This window comes from Capricornis sumatraensis, chromosome 2, assembly GCF_032405125.1.
Source record: "Capricornis sumatraensis isolate serow.1 chromosome 2, serow.2, whole genome shotgun sequence".
NCBI classification, from domain to species: domain Eukaryota; kingdom Metazoa; phylum Chordata; class Mammalia; order Artiodactyla; family Bovidae; genus Capricornis; species Capricornis sumatraensis.
In genome coordinates this window covers 102,372,199-102,394,450 of record NC_091070.1, presented here as the reverse complement: position 1 = coordinate 102,394,450, position 22,252 = coordinate 102,372,199, and the positions used below count along the sequence as shown (strand labels likewise).

General features: G+C 41.5%; 1 protein-coding gene across 1 annotated transcript in view; it reads right to left on the bottom strand.

Moving 5' to 3' along the window:
- ADCY10 (adenylate cyclase 10) overlaps positions 1 to 22,252 on the bottom strand; it is a 95,678-nt gene that overhangs the window by 23,399 nt on the left and 50,027 nt on the right. The window contains exons 19-22 of the mRNA XM_068965159.1: positions 9,388 to 9,669; positions 8,976 to 9,266; positions 2,173 to 2,242; positions 1,377 to 1,608 (exon numbers count right to left, since the gene is read on the bottom strand). Of these exons, the coding sequence (XP_068821260.1) occupies positions 1,377 to 1,608; positions 2,173 to 2,242; positions 8,976 to 9,266; positions 9,388 to 9,669 (875 nt within the window). The remainder of the gene's footprint in view (positions 1 to 1,376; positions 1,609 to 2,172; positions 2,243 to 8,975; positions 9,267 to 9,387; positions 9,670 to 22,252) is intronic.

The following is a 22,252-nucleotide window of genomic DNA, read 5'->3' as shown; positions in this document are numbered from 1 at the left end:
GAACATCATTAAGAGTCTTGGCACATGTGAACACAAAGGCAAGGTCAGACTTGAAGAGTGAAATAAGGTGAGACAATGTCCCCAAGTCTCAACCAGTCTAAGTGGTGTGTGCAGAAGGCTGAAAGAGGGGGACAAGGTTTCTTTGCTGGGAGAGTGGGATGCAAATGGCACATTGCAGGACCCTGCCCTAGGCTCTGCTTCCAATCATTGTTTTCCTGAACATTCATCACTCCCTGTAGAGAGATGCGGGTAAGCACAGGCTCAGCAAGTTGGCCCCCGAGGCTACCTAAACCTTCTCTTTCTGGGATTCACTGGCCACATCACCCTCTTCTTCACATATGTGTATAAAATACATACAGGAGGCTTTCCTTCAAAATACTTGAGAGAACCAGAGCTTACTGACATTTTTAATAGTTTAATTTTAAAATCTTATATAAATCTGAGATGTAGGGATTCATTAAGCCACAACTATAAAATCTGGATTGGTCCACCAGTGCAGGCATGAAGGGTGGCAACCATGGCTGCTCAGGTGTGGGAAGCTCTTCCTGAAGCTGGCTGGAAGTCTGATGAAGCAAGGCCAAGAAAGACATTTCCTCAAATGAGTTCATGGAAGCTTAGTCCAGCCAGCTACTCTATGAAAAGTGATCTAAGGTCAAATAAGTTTAAGAGAAATAGTAGGTCCCAGTCCTAGCCCAACCCTCAGGAGATTTCTGTGTATCTTAGCATATAAAGGTTCTGAGTATCTGTAGTACAGAAACCTGTTTATCCTTATTCAGTTCCGGGCTTCCCAACTTAACAATGAATTCTTTCATTTAATTATATGTATCAAATCCCCACATTTCTAAGGGCGTACCGCCCTGAAACTTATTTACATTTATCCTGGAGAAACATTCACTAGTAGCCTAAAGGTATGTATGATAATTTAGCACAAATTACTTGAAGACCAAAGTGAGTGAGCCCCTTCAGAAATCACAAGAGTAAAACTAGATTTGTTCTTATTCAAAGACCTACAGGTATTGTGCTGACAGATATTTGGGGAAGACAGAGGGCAAATGCAACTGGGACATTACTGAGGAAGTCTCTAATGAAACTGAATAGTTGAGACCAGAGTCTCATATAGGTAGACAATCCATAGCAAATTTTTAAAGGTGGGAATATAATATATAATGGTAGTTGCAGTTTGTTCTGACTTTTTTCAATCTCAGGTCATTTGCCTTCTGAGCAATTTGATTTTCAAAGGAAGAGGGTACTGGCAGGAATCAAGAACACGAAGCAATAAACAAAACAAGACAAAAAAAACACTAGAGCTTCCCTTCTGGCTCTCTGGTCTGTAAGTTGTCTCAAGGATGGAGGTGATCTGAGTAGAAACAGCTTACCATATAATTATCACCCAAGACAAGATAAGCAGACACAAGTTCTAGGAAGTAATATAAGGCTTTGTTGTTTTCTCCCAAAGCAAGAAAATGGTGAGCCAGAGGCATGATGACAATCTCTAGGATCTCCTCACACTGGCAAGATTCCAAAGGGATGACGTCATCTTCAGATGTCCTCATTTTTGTTATAATGATATCAAAGAAACTCAAGATCTTTTCTCTTATTTCTTCAGAACTGTCCAAATGCAGAAATAAATAGGAGTAATAACTTGTAGATATAGATAGGATTTGATATGAAAATAGTTTTTAAAACAAATAAAAGAGCAAGATAAGAAAACCTAATGTAGGGACTTCCCTGGTGGTATAGTGGTTTAGACTCTGAGCTTCCACTGCAGGGAGCTCAAGTTCCATCCCTAGCCAGGAAAACAAGATCCCACATGCCACACAGTGTGGACAGAAAAAAAAAGAAAATCTAATGTAAATTTCCTCCATTTGGTAGGTTTTAGCATCTGTCAAATAACTCAGGAAGTATGAATCAGATATTACTATCTACGTATTTTCAGAGAGCAGTTACATACAGCAGAGGACATGGGCTGGGGTGGGGTGCTGCGGTCTGTCTTGGGAAGGGCCCACCAGGATCCTGCTCAGTTACATAATGACTGATTAGACTTCAAACATCACCCTCTGACTTGTGCCTTAAAGAGCCAGAGTACTGACCAAACAAATGATTCTAACAACGGTCCAAATTTAATGCCAATTGTTCATGCTCTACTTTCTAAACAATTATAGATGACTGTACCTGAGGTTTTCAGAAACTATTTCAGATTTCTTAGAAGTCTCTGTTCTTGAAAAAGTGGTCTCTTCTTCAGCTGGAAAATAAACAAACAAGTGAGTTGTATCAGTCGTTGACATGATCACGTGGCAGAGATGTCTGGGGTATACTGAAGCTTCCTGTTCCCCTTCCACAATAAAACTGTTGTTGCCTAGCCAGGATTTACATTTCTCAGTCCCTTTTGCATCTTTTTCTTTTTCCTTTTTGGTCCCTGTCATGCTGTGCAGCTTGCAGGGTCTCCGTTCCCAGCCCATGGCAGTGAAAGCACTGAATTAGTCCTAACCACTGGGCCACCACGGAATTTCCTCCTATTACATTCACTCTCCATTCACTCTTAAGTGAAGCCATGTGTTAAGTTTAAAAATAGGATTCCATCAAAAATAATATATGTCACCTCTGAACTGAGATGGTTAGATATCTTCACCACCTTCTCCTTTCACAGGAAAACGGATTAATTGTGGAGATCTAAGGGAAAGCAAACCCACAACACCGAAGGAGCCTGGGTCCCTGACTGACTGTGAACAAGGCTCATTGTCAAAATGCTCATTGGATCATTACCTGGACAGGAAAAAACTATCATTCTATTGTGCTAACCCACTGAAATATTGGGGTTTGTTTTAGATGATAACACAATTATAATTTACTAAAAGTATCCTGGAAGAGGGCATGGCAACCCACTCCTGTATTCTTGCCTGGAGAACCCCCATGGACAGAGGAACCTAGCAGGCTGCATCCCATGGGGTCACAAAGAGTTGGACACAACTGAAGCGACTAAGCACAACTCAAAGTATGAATTAATGATGCTGAAGAAAATGATGTCAGCTTCTAATAGAGAAATAGACATTTAATGGAATACCCCCCCCAAGGGGAATTACTTAAGGGCAGAGAGCCTTGAATTTAAAACCTTCAGTCTATCCAGACTGCAATAAGTTAGAAAATTCCATAAAGATCTTTAAACAGAAAACAAATGAGGATTGTTGAATCCAGCCACTTCTCCATTCGAGGAGAAGGAAGAATCCTAGAGAGAGCAGAAGGGACTTGTCTCAGATCATACATCTGTTGGTGATAGAGGTCTCTGGACTCCAAGATAAATGCACTACTCCACAGATCTTTTAATTTATAAAATGCAGTCTGAGCATCTACTACCACCTTCTTCTGAAAGCCTTCTCTGCTTTTGCCCCTTAGAGTTAGTGCCCCAACTTGTGTGTCCAATGACCCCATTCAGCCTCTATCATCATCCTTTATCATACTGTGTAAGGATTGATTTGTCTACCTCTCCTAGTCTGCTGTCTGACTTCCCTGTAGCTCAGTTGGTAAAGAGTCTGTCTGCAATGCAGGAGACCCCAGTTCCATTCCTGGGGTGGGAAGATCCCCGGAGAAGGGAAAGGCTACCCACTCCAGTATTCTGGCCTGGAGAATTTCATGGACTGTATAGTCCATGGGGTTGCAAAGAATCAGACATGACTGAGTGACTTTCACTTTCCTAGTCTGCTGTCTAGTTCATCTCTAGTGAATAGAACCTGAATAAACTGAATTATGCCTCTATCCTCCTACTCCTCTAAAACTTTCTTGTTAGAGTTACCAGTAAAAACAAGTTGCCAAATCCAAACATTACATTTTTGTCTGCATCTCATTATACCTCTTGGCAGCATTTGCAACTGACCTCTCCTTGCTTTTACCAGCTTCTGTAATACCCATTCCCTTGATTTCTTTCCTCACTGGCTGCCCACTGCCCATTTTGCTGGCTCCTTCTGCTCTATCGCTGTGCCTAGAACAACTTCTGGCACATATAAGAAACTCAATAAATATTTACGAAATGAGTAAATGAAATGTTGAATGAGAAAATCGCATATTGAGAAGATCAAAGGAATGAGAGGAGAGGTCCCTGAAGAATTAGGTGGAGCAAGCGGAAGGAAAGAACCCAGCAGGGGGCCCGTGGGTTGTCCATCCTTAGAATGGATCAAAACTTAGAAAATAAGTTTTTAGGAAGGACGTCAGGATTGACAAAGAATTGAAAAGGGAATCAACTTCTTCACTGTCTGATTCATACCTAGTGCTGTGTTCTTGAAACTTGTATGATATTAACATGCCCTTTTCCAGTATTACTTAAAAGCATACCTCACACTTAGGGGAGATTTGGAGATAACAAATGTCTTTGTTTTTGTCTTTCAGCTAAGACTGAAACAGGATATTATAGCAAAGACATTGCAAAAAGAAAATTTCATAAAAACTCTAGGAAAAATAAACTTTTGTTAAGAAATCTATTCACAGTATATTACTTAGTTCTATAATAGCAGTTACATAGTCTTAATAATGTAGATACCTGATTCATTTATCTAATGATAGTATAACAATATTGGGAGAGAGGTGCCCAAGAGTGGTGTAATACAGTTAGATTTTCACCTACCATAGCAAGACTAAAACAGGTGATGTCAGAATCTGATTTTTTTAAAAGCAGCGTTAACATATCACTTAGCATTTGGAGGTAATGACTAGAAAGAAGAGCTAAGTTAAAAATATTTGTCCTTGTGACTTCCCTCATGGTCCAGCAGTTAAGACTTCACCTTCCAAAGCAGAGGGTACAGGTTCCATCCCTGGTTGGGGAGCTAAGATCTCACATGCCTCATGGCCAACAAAAACAACATAAGCAATATTGTAATATTCAATACAAGATTTTTAAAATTTTGTTGTTATTTAGTGGCTAAGTCCTCTCTGACTTTTTGTGACCCTATGGACTGCAGCACACCAGGCTTCCCTGTCCTTCACTATCTCCCAGATTTTGCTCTAACTCATGTTCATTGAGTTGGTGATGCCATCCAACCATCTCATCCTCTGTCGCCCCCTTCTCCTCCTGCCCTCAATCTTTCCCGGCATCAACGTTTCTTCCAGTGAGTTGGCTCTTTGCATCACATGGACTAAGTATTGGAGCTTAGTATCACTGATGTCCTTTTGATGAATATTCAGGGTAATTTCCTTTAGGATTGACTGGTTTGATCTCCTTGCACTCCAAGGACTCTCAAGAGTCTTCTCCAGCACCACAATTTGAAAGCATCAATTCTTTGGTGCTCAACCTTCTTTATGGTCCAACTTTCATATCCATATATAACCACTGAAAATGGTCCACACCAAAAAAAAAAATCTTAAACAAAAATGAGAAGAACTACTGAACATACGAATGCAGGACAGTAGGTCTTGGGACTATTGTTTTTATGGTGAAGCTTTCAGGAAATCTAAAAAATGTCTCTATTTAAAGATATCTAGTTGATATCCTTCTAAATAGGTGAAAAATTCTGATAAGGGAGATAGTTGAGCCCTAGCCTCAGTGAAGAGGAGCTAAAAAGCCTCTTGATGAAAGTGAAAGAGGAGAGTGAAAAAGTTGGCTTAAAGCTCAACATTCAGAAAACAAAGATCATGGCATCTGGTCCCATCACTTCATGGCAAATAGATGGGGAAACAGTAGAAACAGTGTCAGACTTTATTTTTTGTGGCTCGAAAGTCACTGCAGATGGTGACTGCAGCCGTGAAATGAAAAGACGCTTACTCCTTGGAAGAAAAGTTATGACCAATCTAGATAGTATATTGAAAAGCAGAGACGTGACTTTGCCAACTAAGGTCCATCTAGTCAAGGCTATGGTTTTTCCAGTGGTCATGTATGGATGTGAGAGTTGGACTGTGAAGAAGGCTGAGCACCGAAGAATTGATGCTTCTGAACTGTTTTGTTGGAGAAGACTCTTGAGAGTCCCTTGGACTGCAAGGAGATCCAACCAGTCCATTCTGAAGGAGATCAACCCTGGGATTTCTTTGGAAGGAATGATGCTAAAGCTGAAGCTCCAGTACTTTGGCCACCTCATGCGAAGAGTTGACTCATTAGAAAAGACTCTGATGCTGGGAAGGATTGGGGGCAGGAGGAGAAGGGGACGACCGAGGATGAGATGGCTGGATGGCATCACTGACTCGATGGACATGAGTCTGAGTGGACTTTGGGAGATGGTGATGGACAGGGAGGCCTGGCGTGCTGCGATTCATGGGGTCGCAAAGAGTCAGACACGACTGAGCGACTGAACTGAACTGAACTGAGCCTCACTCAGCTGAAGGTGCTGATGAATGGACATCAGCAAACATTTCTCAGAGACATCCCACCATATATGCTCCAGAGTGAAAGTTAAGGTACATTGGAGAACCTGAAATAACTCAAATTGTTTTCTCTGGTGGCCCTAGCCAGCCTGCTGAAGATCAGCTCTGCTCCAATTGACCTGTTTGCTAGCTGCCAGCTGATTTTACTCCTCACCAAATAAGTAAATTAATTAAAACATGCATATTTATATTATATATGTATTTGTAAAGTAAGACTCACTGATTCCATAGAGTCTGTAATATTCTTTCCCTTTTATCTCTGTCAGTCAACTCTTTCCTATGAATACTTTCTCTGGTGCTTTGACTGTAGCCCTATGTTGGGACCCTTCACTGAAGCAACCTTGATCTGGTCATGCATCTTCTTTAGCTCTCCATTGCCTGCTCTCTTAATGTTTGTTTTATTCCAGCACTCCACTACTAGGGGTCTTCTCACACTCTTAGGGGTACTCTTGGGAGCAACTTAAAATGGCAGCAGGCTGACTTTTTCTCCCAGGTGAGTTATATCTGATTTATGGGATAAATATATCCTTTCCCAAACTCTGGGAGGGAAAGTTGATCCTGTTTCAGCCACAGGGCACTTTGGCTTCATTTGGTTTTCTGTGTCCTCCAACTAACTTCAAAGGAGACACCTTCCTACACTTGGGGGTACATAGTTACTCCTCAGTTCAGCTCAGTTCAGTTCAGTCGCTCAATCATGTCCGACTCTTTGCGACCCCATGAATCGCAGCACGCCAGGCCTCCCTGTCCATCACCATCTCCCAAAGTTCACTCAAACTCACGTCCATCAAGTTGGTGATGCCATCCAGCCATCTCATCCTCGGTCGTCCCCTTCTCCTCCTGCCCCCAATCCCTCCCGCCCCCAATCCCTCCCAGCATCAGAGTCTTTTCTAATGCATCAGCTCTTCGCATGAGGTGGCCAGAGTACTGGAGTTTCACCTTTAGCGTCATTCCTTCCAAAGAACACCCAGGGCTGAGAATGGCCCTGGTTAGAATGGACTGGTTGGATCTCCTTGCAGACCAAGGGACTCTCAAGAGTCTTCTCCAACAAAACAGGTCAAAAGCATCAATTCTTCGGCGCTCAGCTTTCTTCACAGTCCAACTCTCACATCCATACATGACCACTGGGAAAACCATAGCCTTGACTAGACGGACCTTTGTTGGCAAAGTCATGTCTCTGCTTTTCAATATACTATCTAGGTTGGTCATAACTTTTCTTCCAAGGAGTAAGCGTCTTTTAATTTCATGGCTGCAGTCACCATCTGCAGTGATTTTGGAGTCCAAAAAGATAAAGTCTGACACTGTTTCCACTGTTTCCTTATCTATTTCCAGACCACCTGACCTGCCTCTTGAGAAACCTGTATGCAGATCAGGAAGCAACAGTTAGAACTGGACATGGAACAACAGACTGGTTCCAAATAGGAAAAGGAGTACATCAAGGCTGTATATTGTCACCCTGTGTATTTAACTTATATGCAGAGTACATCATGAGAAACGCTGGGCTGGAAGAAGCACAAGCTGGAATCAAGATTGCCAGGAGAAATATCAATAACCTCAAATATGCAGATGACACCACCCTTATGGGAGAAAGTGAAGAGGAACTAAAAAGCCTCTTGATGAAAGTGAAAGAGGAGAGCGAAAAAGTTACTCCTCAGTTCTTGCCAAATCTCCCCACAAATCCTAGCCCTCTCCACACTCTTCCTCATTTCATGTCTTGAATGTGGGTGAAGGATCCAAGATAATAACTGACTCTCAACTATTTCCTTTGTCTGTACATTTTATTTGTCAGCACATTCATCTATTTGCCTCACTTTAGATTGCAACATTTATTGTATCTAGGTACTTGGTACAAATTTTAACATCATGAATCCCTGTTCTGAACCCAAGCCCTCTTTTCTGGGACCCTGACCTGTTTAGTCCTGGCTAATTCTCTCCCACTCATACTCTTTTTCTACTGGAACCTTGTTTCAAACTACACAGAGCAACAGCATTCTTATCTGCCAAGAAACATTACTCCCTCTTGGGTCGTGCTCCCCTCCTTGGGTTTCACCCCTTGATGTGATTGTCTGTTTTACCCCTTCGGAAATTATAATTTGAGCTCCAGTCCTAGCTCATTTCTACCACAGTCCTTATCCCCATATCCATCCTGACAGTCTCACAGCGAGATTGAGTCTGCCAACTCAGTTGCATGTACACTCCTCAACTCGCCCTGCCTCACTGGCCTACACTGCTTAAGTCTCATCATTTGTGGTGTCTGAGCCAGAAGAGGGCTTGAAACCCTCATGGTCTAGATCTGCTCCTTCTAGGTCTTGCCTTTGTTTTCCCCAGGAATGCTGCTGTTGCTAAGTCGCTTTAGTTGTGTCCGACTCTGTGTGACCCCATAGACAGCAGCCCACCAGGCTCCCCCATCCCTGGGATTCTCCAGGCAAGAACACTGGAGCAGGTTGCCATTTCCTTCTCCAATGCATGAAAGTGAAAAGTGAAAATGAAGTTGCTCAGTCATGTCCGACTCTTAGCGACCCCATGGACTGCAGTCCACCAGGCTCCCTTGCCCATGGGATTTCCCAGGCAAGGGTACAGGTGTGGGATGCCATTGCCTTCTCCATAATTAGGACTAATTAGGAACGAAAAAAGTTTACTTCGAAATCCATGGGACTTAACCATCTTCCTAATGGTATCCAAGTCCAAAGTGTTGAGCCGGATATCCACTGCAAAGTGATGAAAGGGGACGAAGTCTCCACTTCGGCAGGGGTCACACCTGTGGGCATTTTCTTCCAGAAAGCGGGCACATTTCAAGTGCATTGCTTTCTTCTGGTCCTTCAACCACAGCTCATAGGCTGTTTTCTGCATCACTGGGCTGCAGAATCGAATGATGTGGCACTGAATCACCTCACTTTCCAGCTCATGGAGCTCTTCCTCCTCACCATGGTCTAGAGAGGACAGAGACACCGTAGACAATACGTCAGCCTCTGCTACAAAACACAGACCATTCCTTTATCAAGATGTGCCTTAAACTGAAGGAACTATGATTCATTTCCAGGCTCTACTCACCCATTCCTTCAATGAGTGGCTTCAGAGAAAGGGATCGATAATTCGCCTCAAATGAAGCTGCGTTCTTTTCTAGGGCCATTCGGAGTTCCTTGCCATTCTGGAAACAATCAAAGACGTTGGATTCCACAAGGGTTGCCAGGGCATTGATCATCATCTTCATGTCCCAACAAGGGAGAATCTCAAACAACAGCTCTGTAGTGAAAGTTAGGCCAATGATGGCAGCACATCTCACCAACATCTGGTGAGACAGGCTCATGCTATCCAGCTGGACCAGAGAGATTTCTGCAGGTAGAAAGCCACACAAATAGGGAATTAGTCATCTGTCTTTATCAAATGCATTCTAGAGATGGACAACTGTCCGGCTCTACAGTTCTTGTTCACAAAACTATACCCAGTTGAGCTGAGCCAAAAGAAGTATTTGCTTAGTACCTACTTATCAGATAGCACTCAGGAGTACAAAAGATGGCGATGCTATGACCTAAAAATATGCATGTCCCATTGGCCATGGCAATAAGATCAATTTCAAGGTGTTCTGATTTTGTGTTAAAATGTGACAGGGGTGTGTGAGAAGAGGAGAGGTGATGGTAGGCCACAGTGGTCAGAAGGAGCAGGACCCAGGAATTCCCTGTCAGTTCAGTGGTTAGGTTTCCGGGCTTTCACTGCCAAAAGCCTGGGTTCAATCCCTGGTTGGGGAATTAAGATCCTACAAACTGCACAGTGCACCCAAAAAAATAAAAAGGAGCAGGGCCTGACTTCCATGTTCTATCATGACTTCTCTAGCAGGTTATTCTCTATCTTCTTCGCTAGCTAACCTTTCTCCTGGAACTTCCTGGCAATAAAATTTCTCTATCTGCTCCAGCATTCATTTATTCTTGTGACAACTCATTATTAGCTCTATGATCAAGACCAAGTGGCAGAGAGCTCCTAGCTCCAATTCCATCTTCTTATCTAAGCTTGCATATCAGAACTCACATAACTTCCTGGAATCTTGACCAGTATGTCCTTCTATTGCATCACCCACATCAGGACAAAATATGAACTCTTCAACCTGTCTACAGAACACTGTAGAAACCAAGCTGGTCCAGACGTGAGTAGGGATAGCAGGTGTAAGCTTTGATATGGAGAATGAATAAACAACAAGGTCCTACTGTATAGCACAGAGAACTATATTTAATATCCTATAATAAACTATAATTTTCCACAGCTTATTATGATCCACACAGTCAAAGGCTTTGGCATAGTCAATAAAGCAGAAATAGATGTTTCTCTGGAACTCTCTTGCTTTTTCAATGATCCAGCAGATGTTGGCAACTTGATCTCTGGTTCCTCTGCCTTTTCTAAAACCAGCTTGAACATCTGGAAGTTCACGGTTCACGTATTGCTGAAGCCTGGCTTGGAGAATTTTGAGCATTACTTTACTAGTGTATGAGATGAGTGCAATTGTGCGGTAGTTTGAGCATTCTTTGGCATTGCCTTTCTTTGAGATTGGAATGAAAACGGACCTTTTCCAGTCCTGTGGTCACTGCTGAGTTTTCCAAATTGGCTGGGATATTGAGTGCAGCACTTTCAGAGCATCATCTTTCAGGATTTGAAATAGCTCAACTGGAATTCCATCACCTCCACTAGCTTTGTTCATAGTGATGCTTTCTAAGGCCCACTTGACTTCACATTCCAGGATGTCTGGTTCTAGGTGAGTGATCACACCATCGTGATTATCTTGATCATGAAGACGTTTTTTGTACAGTTCTTCTGTGTATTCTTGCCAAGTTCAGAGACTATGTCATGCCAAAGCCTTTGACTGTGTGGATCACAATAAACTGTGGAAAATTCTGAGAGAGATGGGAATACCAGACCACCTGACCTGCCTCTTGAGAAACCTATATGCAGGTCAGGAAGCAACAGTTAGAACTGGACATGGAACAACAGACTGGTTCCAAATAGGAAAAGAAGTATGTCAAGGCTGTCTATTGTCACCCTGCTTATTTAACTTATATGCAGAGTACATCATGAGAAACGAGAAATGCTGGACTGGAAGAAGCACAAGCTGGAATCAAGATTGCCAGGAGAAATATCAATAACTTCAGATATGCAGATGACACCACCCTTATGGCAGAAAGTGAAGAGGAGCTAAAAAGCCTCTTGAAGAAAGTGAAAGTGGAGAGTGAAAAAGTTGGCTTAAAACTCAACATTCAGAAAACGAAGATCATGGCATCTGGTCCCATCACTTCATGGGAAATAGATGGGGGAACAGTGGAAACAGTGTCAGACTTTATTTTTGGGGGGCTCCAAAATCACTGTAGATGGTGACTGCAGCCATGGAATTAAAAGACACTTACTCCTCGGAAGGAAAGTTATGACCAACCTAGATAGCATATTGAAAAGCAGAGACATGACTTTGCCAACAAAGGTCCATCTAGTCAAGGCTATGGTTTTTCCTGTGGTCATGTATGGATGTGAGAGTTGGACTGTGAAGAAAGCTGAGTGCCGAAGAATTGATGCTTTTGACCTGTGGTGTTGGAGAAGACTCTTGAGAGTCCCTGGGGCTTCAAGGAGATCCAACCAGTCCATTCTCTAGGAGATCAGCCCTGGGTGTTCCTTGGAAGGAATGATGCTAAAGGTGAAACTCCAGTACTTTGGCCACCTCATGCAAAGAATTGACTTATTGGAGAAGACTGGTGCTGGGAGGGATTGGGCGCAGGAGGAAAAGGGGATGACAGAGGATGAGATGGCTGGATGGCATCTCCGACTCGATGGACGTGAGTTTGAGTGAATTCCGGGAGACGGTGATGCACAGGGAGGCCTGGTGTGCTGCGATTCATGGGGTCGCAAAGAGTCGGACACGACTGAGCAACTGAACTGAACTGAACTGAACTGACTGAATAAACCATAATAGGAAAAATAATGTGGAAATTCCCTCGAAGTCTACTTGTTAGGTTTCTGGGTTTTCACTGAAATGGCTTGGGTTAAATCCCTGGTTGGGGAACTAATATCCTGCAAGCCACATGCTACTGCTACTGCTAAGTCGCCTCAGTTGTGTCCAACTCTGTGCGACCCCAGAGACGGCACCCCACCAGGCTCCCCCGTCCCTGAGATTCTCTAGGCAAGAACACTGGAATGGGTTGCCATTTCCTTCGCCAATGCATGAAAGTGAAAAGTGAAAGTGAAGTCGCTCAGTCGTGTCCGACTCCTAGCGACCCCATGAACTGCAGCCTACCAGGCTCCTCCATCCATGGGATTTTCCAGGCAAGAATACTGGAGTGGGGTGTATATATATGTATATAAATAAAAACAATTATATACTTTTTAAAAACTGTATTATGTGGCTGTAGTTGTGTATTTATATGTATATAAATTGGAGAAGGAAATGGCACCCCACTCCAGTATTCTTGCCTGGAGAATCCTGTGGACAGAGGAGCCTGGTGGGCTGCTGTCCATGGGGTCACACAGTTGGACACGACTGAAGCAACTTAGCACTTAGCATGTATATAAATATATATATACACACATATATATATATATATATATACTTTGTATATAAATGTATATATATAACAAAAATCACTTTGTTGTACAGTAGAAATTAACACATATTGTATGTAAATCAACTTCTTCAATAAAAAAATACTGGTTAAAAGAAACCAAACTAGTCTACGTTGCTACTTTAGTAGACATAGTGAATGAAACACAAATCATGCTGTTTTGAAGACTGAGAACTTGAGGTCTCATCCTTCTACTAAACATTTGAACATTCCATAGATTGCATGCACCTGAGCTCAATGTATACTAGAACACTGCTTGAAATTAGTTTCTATTGAAATGAATAATAGTACATCCATGTTATAAATTCCCTTGTTTGTCATTTTAGAAGTAGATAACGAGAAAAAGTATCAGTGTTAGATTTTCTCTCTCATTATTTGATTTCTGCTAATTGCAAAGGTACTATACATCATTATTCTATGCAGTTGAATAAAACTTTGTTCAAATCAAACTCTAGAATATGCACGGGGGAAGGTGGCTTCTATTTAGAAAAGGAAAAGCAAGCCTACCATGGAGCCTTCCCATTGCCTAGGTAACATAAAACTGATAAAGGCAGTCTTCTATCTTCCTTTTGAAAGATTGTTGGTGAGCTGTGCAAGATGCCGGGATTCTTGGCCTTCGGAGGAGAAGAATTCAATCCAGGGCCAGTGATGAGGCTTGATCGCTCAGAGCTTTTGTGTAATCAAGTTTTATTAAAGTATAAAAGTGATAGAGAAAGCTTCTGACATAGACATCAGAAGGGGGCAGAAAGACTGCCTCTCCTGCTAGTCTTCAGCCAGATGTTATGTAGTTACTGTGTGTGTCTGTTAGTTGCTCAGTCATGTCCGACTCTTTGTGACCCCACAAACTGTAGCCCACCGGGCTTCTCTGGCCATGGAAGTCTTCAGGCAAGAATACTGGATTGGATTGCCATTTCCTTCTCCAGGGGATCTTCCTGACCCAGGCATCAAACCCAGGTCTCCCTCATTGCAGAGCAGATGCTTTAAACTCTGAGCCACCAGGGAAGCCCCTTATTAACATAGCTTAAGAGAATATTTGCATGAGTAAAACATACTCGTTTGTCAAGTCAGTTTTGAGTCTTAGGCAGAACCAACTTGAAGACAGTTTAGGATAAATACATAGTTCATTGGGACTTCCCTGGTGGCTCAGACAGTAAAGCGTCTGTCTACACTGTGGGAGACCCAGGTTCAACCCCTGGGTCGGGAAGATCCACGGGAGAAGGAAATGGCAATCCACTCCAGTACTATTGCCTGGAAAATCTCATGAACAGAAGAGCCTGGTAGGCTACAGTCCATGGGGTCGCAAAGAGTCGGACACGACTGAGCGACTTCACTTACTTACTCACTTACATAGTTCATTAACATAGCTTAAGAAAAACACCTCCATAAGAAAAATGCATTGGTTAGCTCAAGGTTTGAGAAAAGTTAAGTTCAGGTAGAACCAGGTGTTGTCATGGCAACACAGAATTTTAAAAGAAACCTCCTTTTAAATTTGTACAGAGAAGGGGAAAAATATCTAACACTTGTAGTTTGTTTCCTCCTGCCCCTAAGAGAGAGAGAAAAAATGTCTGACATTGCAGCCTATTTCCTCTGTTTGGAGACCCCTGGCCTTCCTGTCTGTTACCCTCTCACTTTCTCCTTTGTTGAAGCATCCTAAAGAAAGCAAGGGGAAGATCTAGGTCCTAGAAAATGAACACCAGGGTGGGGCAGTCCTAACATGGTGGAGGAATAGGATGGGGAGACCACTTTCTCCCTCACAAATTCATCAAAAGAACATTTCAACGCTGAGTAAACTTCACAGAACAACTTCTGAATGCTGGCAGAGGACATCAGGCACCCAGAAAAGCAGAACATTGTCTTCAAAAACAGGTAGGAAAAAATATAAAAGATGGAAAAAAGAGACAAAAGAGGTAGGGAGGGAGCTCTGTCCCAGGAAGGGAATCTTAAAAAGAGAGAAGTTTCCAAACACCAGGAAACACTCTCGCTGCCAAGTCTGTGGCGAGCCTTGGAAGCACAGAGGGCAACATAACAGGGAGGAAAAATAAATAAATAATTAAAAGCAACAGATTACAAGCCCAATGGTAACTCCCCCAGCGGAGAAGCAGCGCAGACGCCTGCATCCACCACTAGCAAGCGAGGGCTGGGCAGGGAGGCGCAGGCTGCATTGCTTAGAGTAAGGATCGGCCCGAATGCCCCGAGCGTAATCAGAGCGAACTAACTTGGGCTAGCAAACCAGACTGTGGGATAGCTACCACGCAAAAAGCTCTAACATAAGACACCGCCAGGACCACACACAGAACAAAGGATGGAACAGAATTAGCCGGCTGTAGACCATCCCCCTCTGGTGACAGGCAGCCAGAGCCAGAAGGGCTGGAAGGGGGCAATCGCAGCCCCAGAGAAACATTAACTTCCAAACTGCAAGCAAGCTTCTTTGCTAAGACTTCTTGGGATTCTGGACAGTCACTATCTGCCTAAGAAGGGGCGCCAGTTGTACACCCAGAAAACTGAGCAGCAGGGATGGGAAAGGCAATAAGTCGCAGCGACCGCGCTCGCCAAACACCCGAGCTGCTCAGACCTGGGAAGGGCACAATACACAGGCCCAACGAGTCTGCGCCTCTGAGGACTACCTGAGTGCCTGAGCCTGAGCGGCTTAGACCAGGGAGGTGCATGCAGCCCTGGGCCGGCCTCAGACGGTTCCCAGCAGAGCAACCTAGAGCCTGAGCGGTGTGCGCCGTGAGCGGGCGCAGGCCCAGCGTGGCTGAGACACTAGGAGCACACGCCAGTGTTATTTGTTTGCAGCATCCCTCCCTCCCCACAGCGCGATTGAACAAGTGAAAAACAAGTAAAAAAAATAAAATAAAAAAGCGTCTACCACCGTCCACCTTGTGTCAGAGTGGAAAACAGACACTGAAGAGACCAGCAAACAGAAGAAGCTAAAACAGAGGGAACCGCCTCAGATGTATAGATCTTGAGAAATATAAGCCAGACCAAGGAGCTATCCGAAAATGAACTGACCCCACACTGCCCACAATAACACCAGAGAAAGTCCCATGTATACCTTTACTATTTTTACGATCATTCTTTTTTTTTTTTAACTTTAACATTTTTAAATTTTTAAGTTCTTAAAGCAAATGCCATATATATATATTTTTGTGGTTGTTGTTTTTTTCAATAATTCTTGTGACTTTTTTTGTTTGTTTTTTCTTTCCTCTTCTTCTTTTCTTTAAAATTGTATTTTTGAAAATCCAACCTCTACTCTAGACTTATAATCTTTGCTTTTTGGTATTTGTTATCAATTTTGTACCTTTAAAAACCCAATCTTTGGTACCCATTTTTACTTGAGAGCGAGATTACTGGCTTGACTGCTCTCTTCTCCTTTGGACTCTCCTTTTTCTCCACCAGGTTGCCTCTGTCTCCTCCCTCCCCCTTCTCTTCTCTACCCAACTCTGTGAATCTCTGTGTGTTTGACGGTGGATAACGTTTAGGGAACTGTTTACTGGCTGGATCTGTCTCTCTCCTTTTCATTTCCCTCTTTTACCCTCCTGGCCACCTCTGTCTCCTTCCTCCCTCTCCTCTTCCCTGTATAACTCCGTGAACATCCCTGAGCGGTCCAGACAGTGAAGCGCACATAAAGAAGTGATTACTGGCTAGCTTGCTCTCTCCTCTTCTGATCCCACCTCATCTCATTCCAGTCACCTCTAAATCCCCCCTCCCTCTTCTCTTCTCCATGTAACTCAGTGAACCTCTCTGGGTGTCCCTCAATGTGGAAAAACTTTTCATCTCTAACCTAGATGTTTTATCATTGGTGCTGTATAGATGGAGAAGTCTTGAGGCTACTGTAAAAATAAAACTGAAAACCAGAAGCAGGAGGCTTAAGTCCAAATCCTGAGAACATCAGAGAACTCCTGACTCCAGGGAACATTAATCGATAGCTCATCAAACGCCTCTATACCTACACTGAAACCAAGCACCACCCAAGGGCCAACAAGTTCCAGAGCAAGACATACCACGCAAATTCTCCAGCAACACAAGAACACACCCCTGAGCTTCAATATACAGGCAGCTCAAGTTACTCCAAAACCATTGACATCTCATAACTCATTACTGGACACTTCATTGCACTCCAGACAGAAGAAATCCAGCTCCAGCCACCAGAACTCCGACACAAGCCTCCCTAACCAAGAAACCTTGACAAGCCACTGATACAACCCCACCCACAGTGAGGAAACTCCATAATAAAGAGAACTCCACAAACTGCCAGAATACAGAAAGGCCGCCCCAAACGAAGCAATATAAACAAGATGAAGAGACAGAGGAATACCCAGCAGGTAAAGGAACAGGAGAAATGCCCACCAAACCAAACAAAAGAGGAAGAGATAGGGAATCTACCTGATAAAGAATTCCAAATAATGATAGTGAAAATGATCCAAAATCTTGAAATCAAAATGGAATCACAGATAAATAGTCTGGAGATAAGGATTGAGAAGATGCAAGAAAGGTTTAACAAGGACCTAGAAGAAATAAAAGAGTCAATATATAATGAATAATGCAATAAATGAGATCAGAAACACTCTAGAGGTGACAAATAGCAGAATAACGGAGGCAGGAGATAGGATTAGTGAAATAGAAGATAGAATGGTAGAAATAAATGAATCAGAGAGGAAAAAAGAAAAACGAATTAAAAGAAATGAGGACAATCTCAGAGACCTCCAGGACAATATGCAATGCTCCAACATTCGAATTATAGGAGTCCCAGATGAAGAAGACAAAAAGAAAGACCATGAGAAAATACTTGAGGAGATAATAGTTGAAAGCTTCCCTAAATTGGGAAATAATCACCCAAGTCCAAGAAACCCAGAGAGTCCCAAACAGGATAAACCCAAGGCAAAACACCTCAAGACACATATTAATCAAATTAACAAAGATCAAACATAAAGAACAATATTAAAAGCAGCAAGGGAAAAACAACAAATAACACACAAGGGGATAACAGCTGATCTTTCAATAGAAACTCTTCAGGCCAGAAGGAAATGGCAAGACATACTTAAAGTGATGAAAGAAAATAACCTACCGTCCAGAATACTGTACCCAGCAAGGATCTCATTCAGATATGAAGGAGAAATCAAAAGCTTTACAGACAAGCAAAAGCTGAGAGAATTCAGCACCACCAAACCAGCTCCCCAACAATTGCTAAAGGATATTCTCTAGACAGGAAACACAAAAAGGGTATATAAACCCAAACCCCAAACAATAAAGTAAATGGCAACGGAATCATACTTATCAATAATTACCTTAAACGTAAATGGGTTGAATGCCCCAAACAAAAGGCAAAGACTGGCTGAATGGATACAAAAACAAGACCCCTATATATGTTGTCTACAAGAGACCCACCTCAAAACAAGGGACACATACAGACTGAAAGTGAAGGGCTGGAAAAAGATAGTCCATGCAAATAGAGACCAAAAGAAAGCAGGAGTAGCTATACTCATATCAGATAAAATAGACTTTAAAACAAAGGCTGTGAAAAGAGACAAAGAAGGCCACTACATAATGATCAAAGGATCAGTCTTATTTGGGAACGCATGTACACCCGTGGTGGATTCATGTCAATGTATGGCAAAACCAATACAGTATTGTAAAGTAAAATAAAGTAAAAATAAAAATTTAATTAAAAAAAAGGATCAATCCAAGAAGAAGATATAACAATCATAAATATATATGTACCCAACATAGGAGCACCACAATATGTAAGACAAATGTTAATAAGTAAGAAAGGGGAAATTAACAGTAACACAATAATAGTGGGAGACTTTAATACCCCACTCACACCTATGAACAGATCAACTAAACAGAAAATTAACAAAGAAACACAAATTTTCAATGATACAATAGACCAGTTGGACCTAATTGATATCTATAGGACATTTCACCCTAAAACAATGAATTTCACCTTTTTCTCAAGTGCTCACGGAATCCTTCTCCAGGATAGATCACATCCTGAGCCATAAATCTAGCCTTGATAAATTCAAAAAAATTGAAATCATTCCAAGCATCTTTTCTGACCATAATGCATTAAAATTAGATCTCAATTATAGGAGAAAAACTATTAAAAATTCCAACATATGGAGGCTGAACAACACGCTTCTGAATAACCAACAAATCACAGAAGAAATCAAAAAAGAAATCAATATATGCATAGAAACGAATGAAAATGAAAACACAACAACCCAAAACCTGTGGGACACTATAAAAGCAGTGCTAAGGGTTGAGTTCATAGCAATACAGGCATACCTCAAGAAACAAGAAAAAAGTCAAATAAATAACCTAACTCTACACCTAAAGCAACTAGAAAAGGAAGAAATGGAGAACTCCAGGGTTAGTAGAAGGAAAGAAATCTTAATAATTAGGCCAGAAATAAATGCAAAAGAAACAAAAGAGACCATAGCAAAAATCAACAAAGCAAAAAGCTGGTTCTTTTAAAGGATAAATAAAATTGACAAACCATTAGCCAGACTCATCAAGAAACAAAGGGAGAAAAATCAAATCAATAAAATTAGAAATGAAAATGGAGAGATTACAACAGACAACACAGAAATACAAAGGATCATAAGAGACTGCTATCAGCAATTATACGCCAATAAAATGGACAACGTGGAAGAAATGGACAAATTCTTAGAAAAGTACAACTTTCCAAAACTGAATCAGGAAAAAATAGAAAATCTTAACAGACCCATCACAAGCACGGAAATTGAAACTGTAATCAGAAATCTTCCAGCAAACAAAAGCCCAGGTCCAGATGGCTTCACAGCTGAATTCTACCAAAAATTTCAAGAAGAGCTAACACCTATCCTACTCAATCTCTTCCAGAAAATTGCAGAGGAAGGTAAACTTCCAAACTCATTCTATGAGGCCACCATCACCCTAATACCAAAACCTGACAAAGATGCCACAAGAAAAGAAAACTACAGGCCAATATCACTGATGAACATAGATGCAAAAATCCTTAACAAAATTCTAGCAATCAGAACCCAACAACACATTAAAAAGATCATACACCATGACCAAGTGGGCTTTATCCCAGGGATGCAAGGATTCTTCAATATCTGCAAATCAATTAATGTAATTCACCACATTAACAAATTGAAAAATAAAAGCCATATTATCTCAATATATGCAGAGAAAGCCTTTGACAAAATTCAACATCCATTTATGATAAAAACTCTCCAGAAAGCAGGAATAGAAGGAATATACCTCAACATAATAAAAGCTATATATGACAAACCCACAGCAAACATTATCCTCAATGGTGAAAAATTGAAAGCATTTCCCCTAAAGTCAGGAACAAGACAAGGGTGCCCACTTTCACTGCTTACTATTCAACATAGTTCTGGAAGTTTTGGCCACAGCAATCAGAGCAGAAAAAGAAATAAAAGGAATTAAAATTGGAAAAGAAGAAGTAAAACTCTCACTGTTTGCAGATGACATGATCCTCTACATAGAAAACCCTAAAGACTCCACTAGAAAATTATTAGAGCTAATCAATGAATATAGTAAAGTTGCGGGATATAAAATCAACTCACAGAAATCCCTTGCATTCCTATACACTAATAATGAAAGAGTACAAAAAGAAATCAAGGAAACAATTTCATTCACCATTGCAATGAAAAGAATAAAATACTTGGGAATATATCTACCTAAAGAAATTAAGACCTATATATAGAAAACTATAAAACATTGATGAAAGAAATCAAAGAGGATACTAATAGATGGAGAAATATACCATGTTCATGGATCGGAAGAATCAATATAATGAAAATGAGTATACTACCCAAAGCATCTACAGATTCAATGCAATCCCTATCAAGCTACCAGCGGATTTTTTCCCAGAGCTAGAACAAATAATTTCACAATTTGTATGGAAATACAAAAAACCTCGAATAGCCAAAGCAATCTTGAGAAAGAAGAATGGAACTGGAGGAATCAACCTGCCTGACTTCAGGCTCTACTACAAAGCCACAGTCATCAAGACAGTATGGTGCTGGCACAAGGACAGAAATATAGATCAATGGAACAAAATAGAAAGCCCAGAGATAAATCCACGCACCTATGGACACCTTATCTTCAACAAAGGAGGCAAGAATATACAATGGAGTAAAGACAATCTCTTTAACAAGTGGTGCTGGGAAAACTGGTCAACCACTTGTAAAAGAATGAAACTAGAACACTTTCTAACACCATTCACAAAAATAAACTCAAAATGGATTAAAGATCTAAACGTAAGACCAGAAACTATAAAACTCCTAAAGGAGAACATAGGCAAAACACTCTCTGACATAAATCACAGCAGGATCCTCTATGAATACTGGGATACCTCCCAAAATACTGGAAACAAAAGCAAAAATAAACAAATGGGATCTAATTAAAATTAAAAGCTTCTGCACAACAAAAGAAACTATAAGCAAGGTGAAAAGACAGCCTTTGGAATGGGAGAAAATAATAGCAAATGAAACAACTGACAAACAACTAATCTCAAAAATATACAAGCAACTCATGCAGCTCAATTCCAGAAAAATAAATGACCCAATCAAAAAATGGGCCAAAGAACTAAATAGACATTTCTCCAAAGAAGACATACAGATGGCTAACAAACACATGAAAAGATGCTCAACATCACTCATTATCAGAGAAATGCAAATCAAAACCACAGTGAGGTACCATTTCACACTAGTCAGAATGGCTGCGATCCAAAAGTCTACAAGCAATAAATGCTGGAGAGGGTGTGGAGAAAAGGGAACCCTCTTACACTGTTGGTGGGAATGCAAACTAGTACAGCCACTATGGAGAACAGTGTGGAGATTCCTTAAAAAACTGCAAATAGAACTGCCTTATGACCCAGCAATCTCATTGCTGGGCATACACACTGAGGAAACAAGAATTGAAAGAGACATGTGTACCCCAATGTTCACTGCAGCACTGTTTATAATAGCCAGGACATGGAAGCAACCTAGATGTCCATCAGCAGATGAATGGATAAGAAAGCTGTGGTACATATACACAATGGAGTATTACTCAGCCATTAAAAACAATACATTTGAATCCATTCTAATGAGGTGGATGAAACTGGAGCCGATTATACAGAGTGAAGTAAGCCAGAAAGAAAAACACCAATACAGTATACTAATGCATATACATGGAATTTAGAAAGATGGTAATAACAACCCTGTACGCGAGACAGCAAAAGTGACACAGATGTAAAAAACAGACTCTTGGACTCTGTGGGAGAGGGAGAGGGTGGGATGATTTGGGAGAATGGCACTGAAACATGTGTA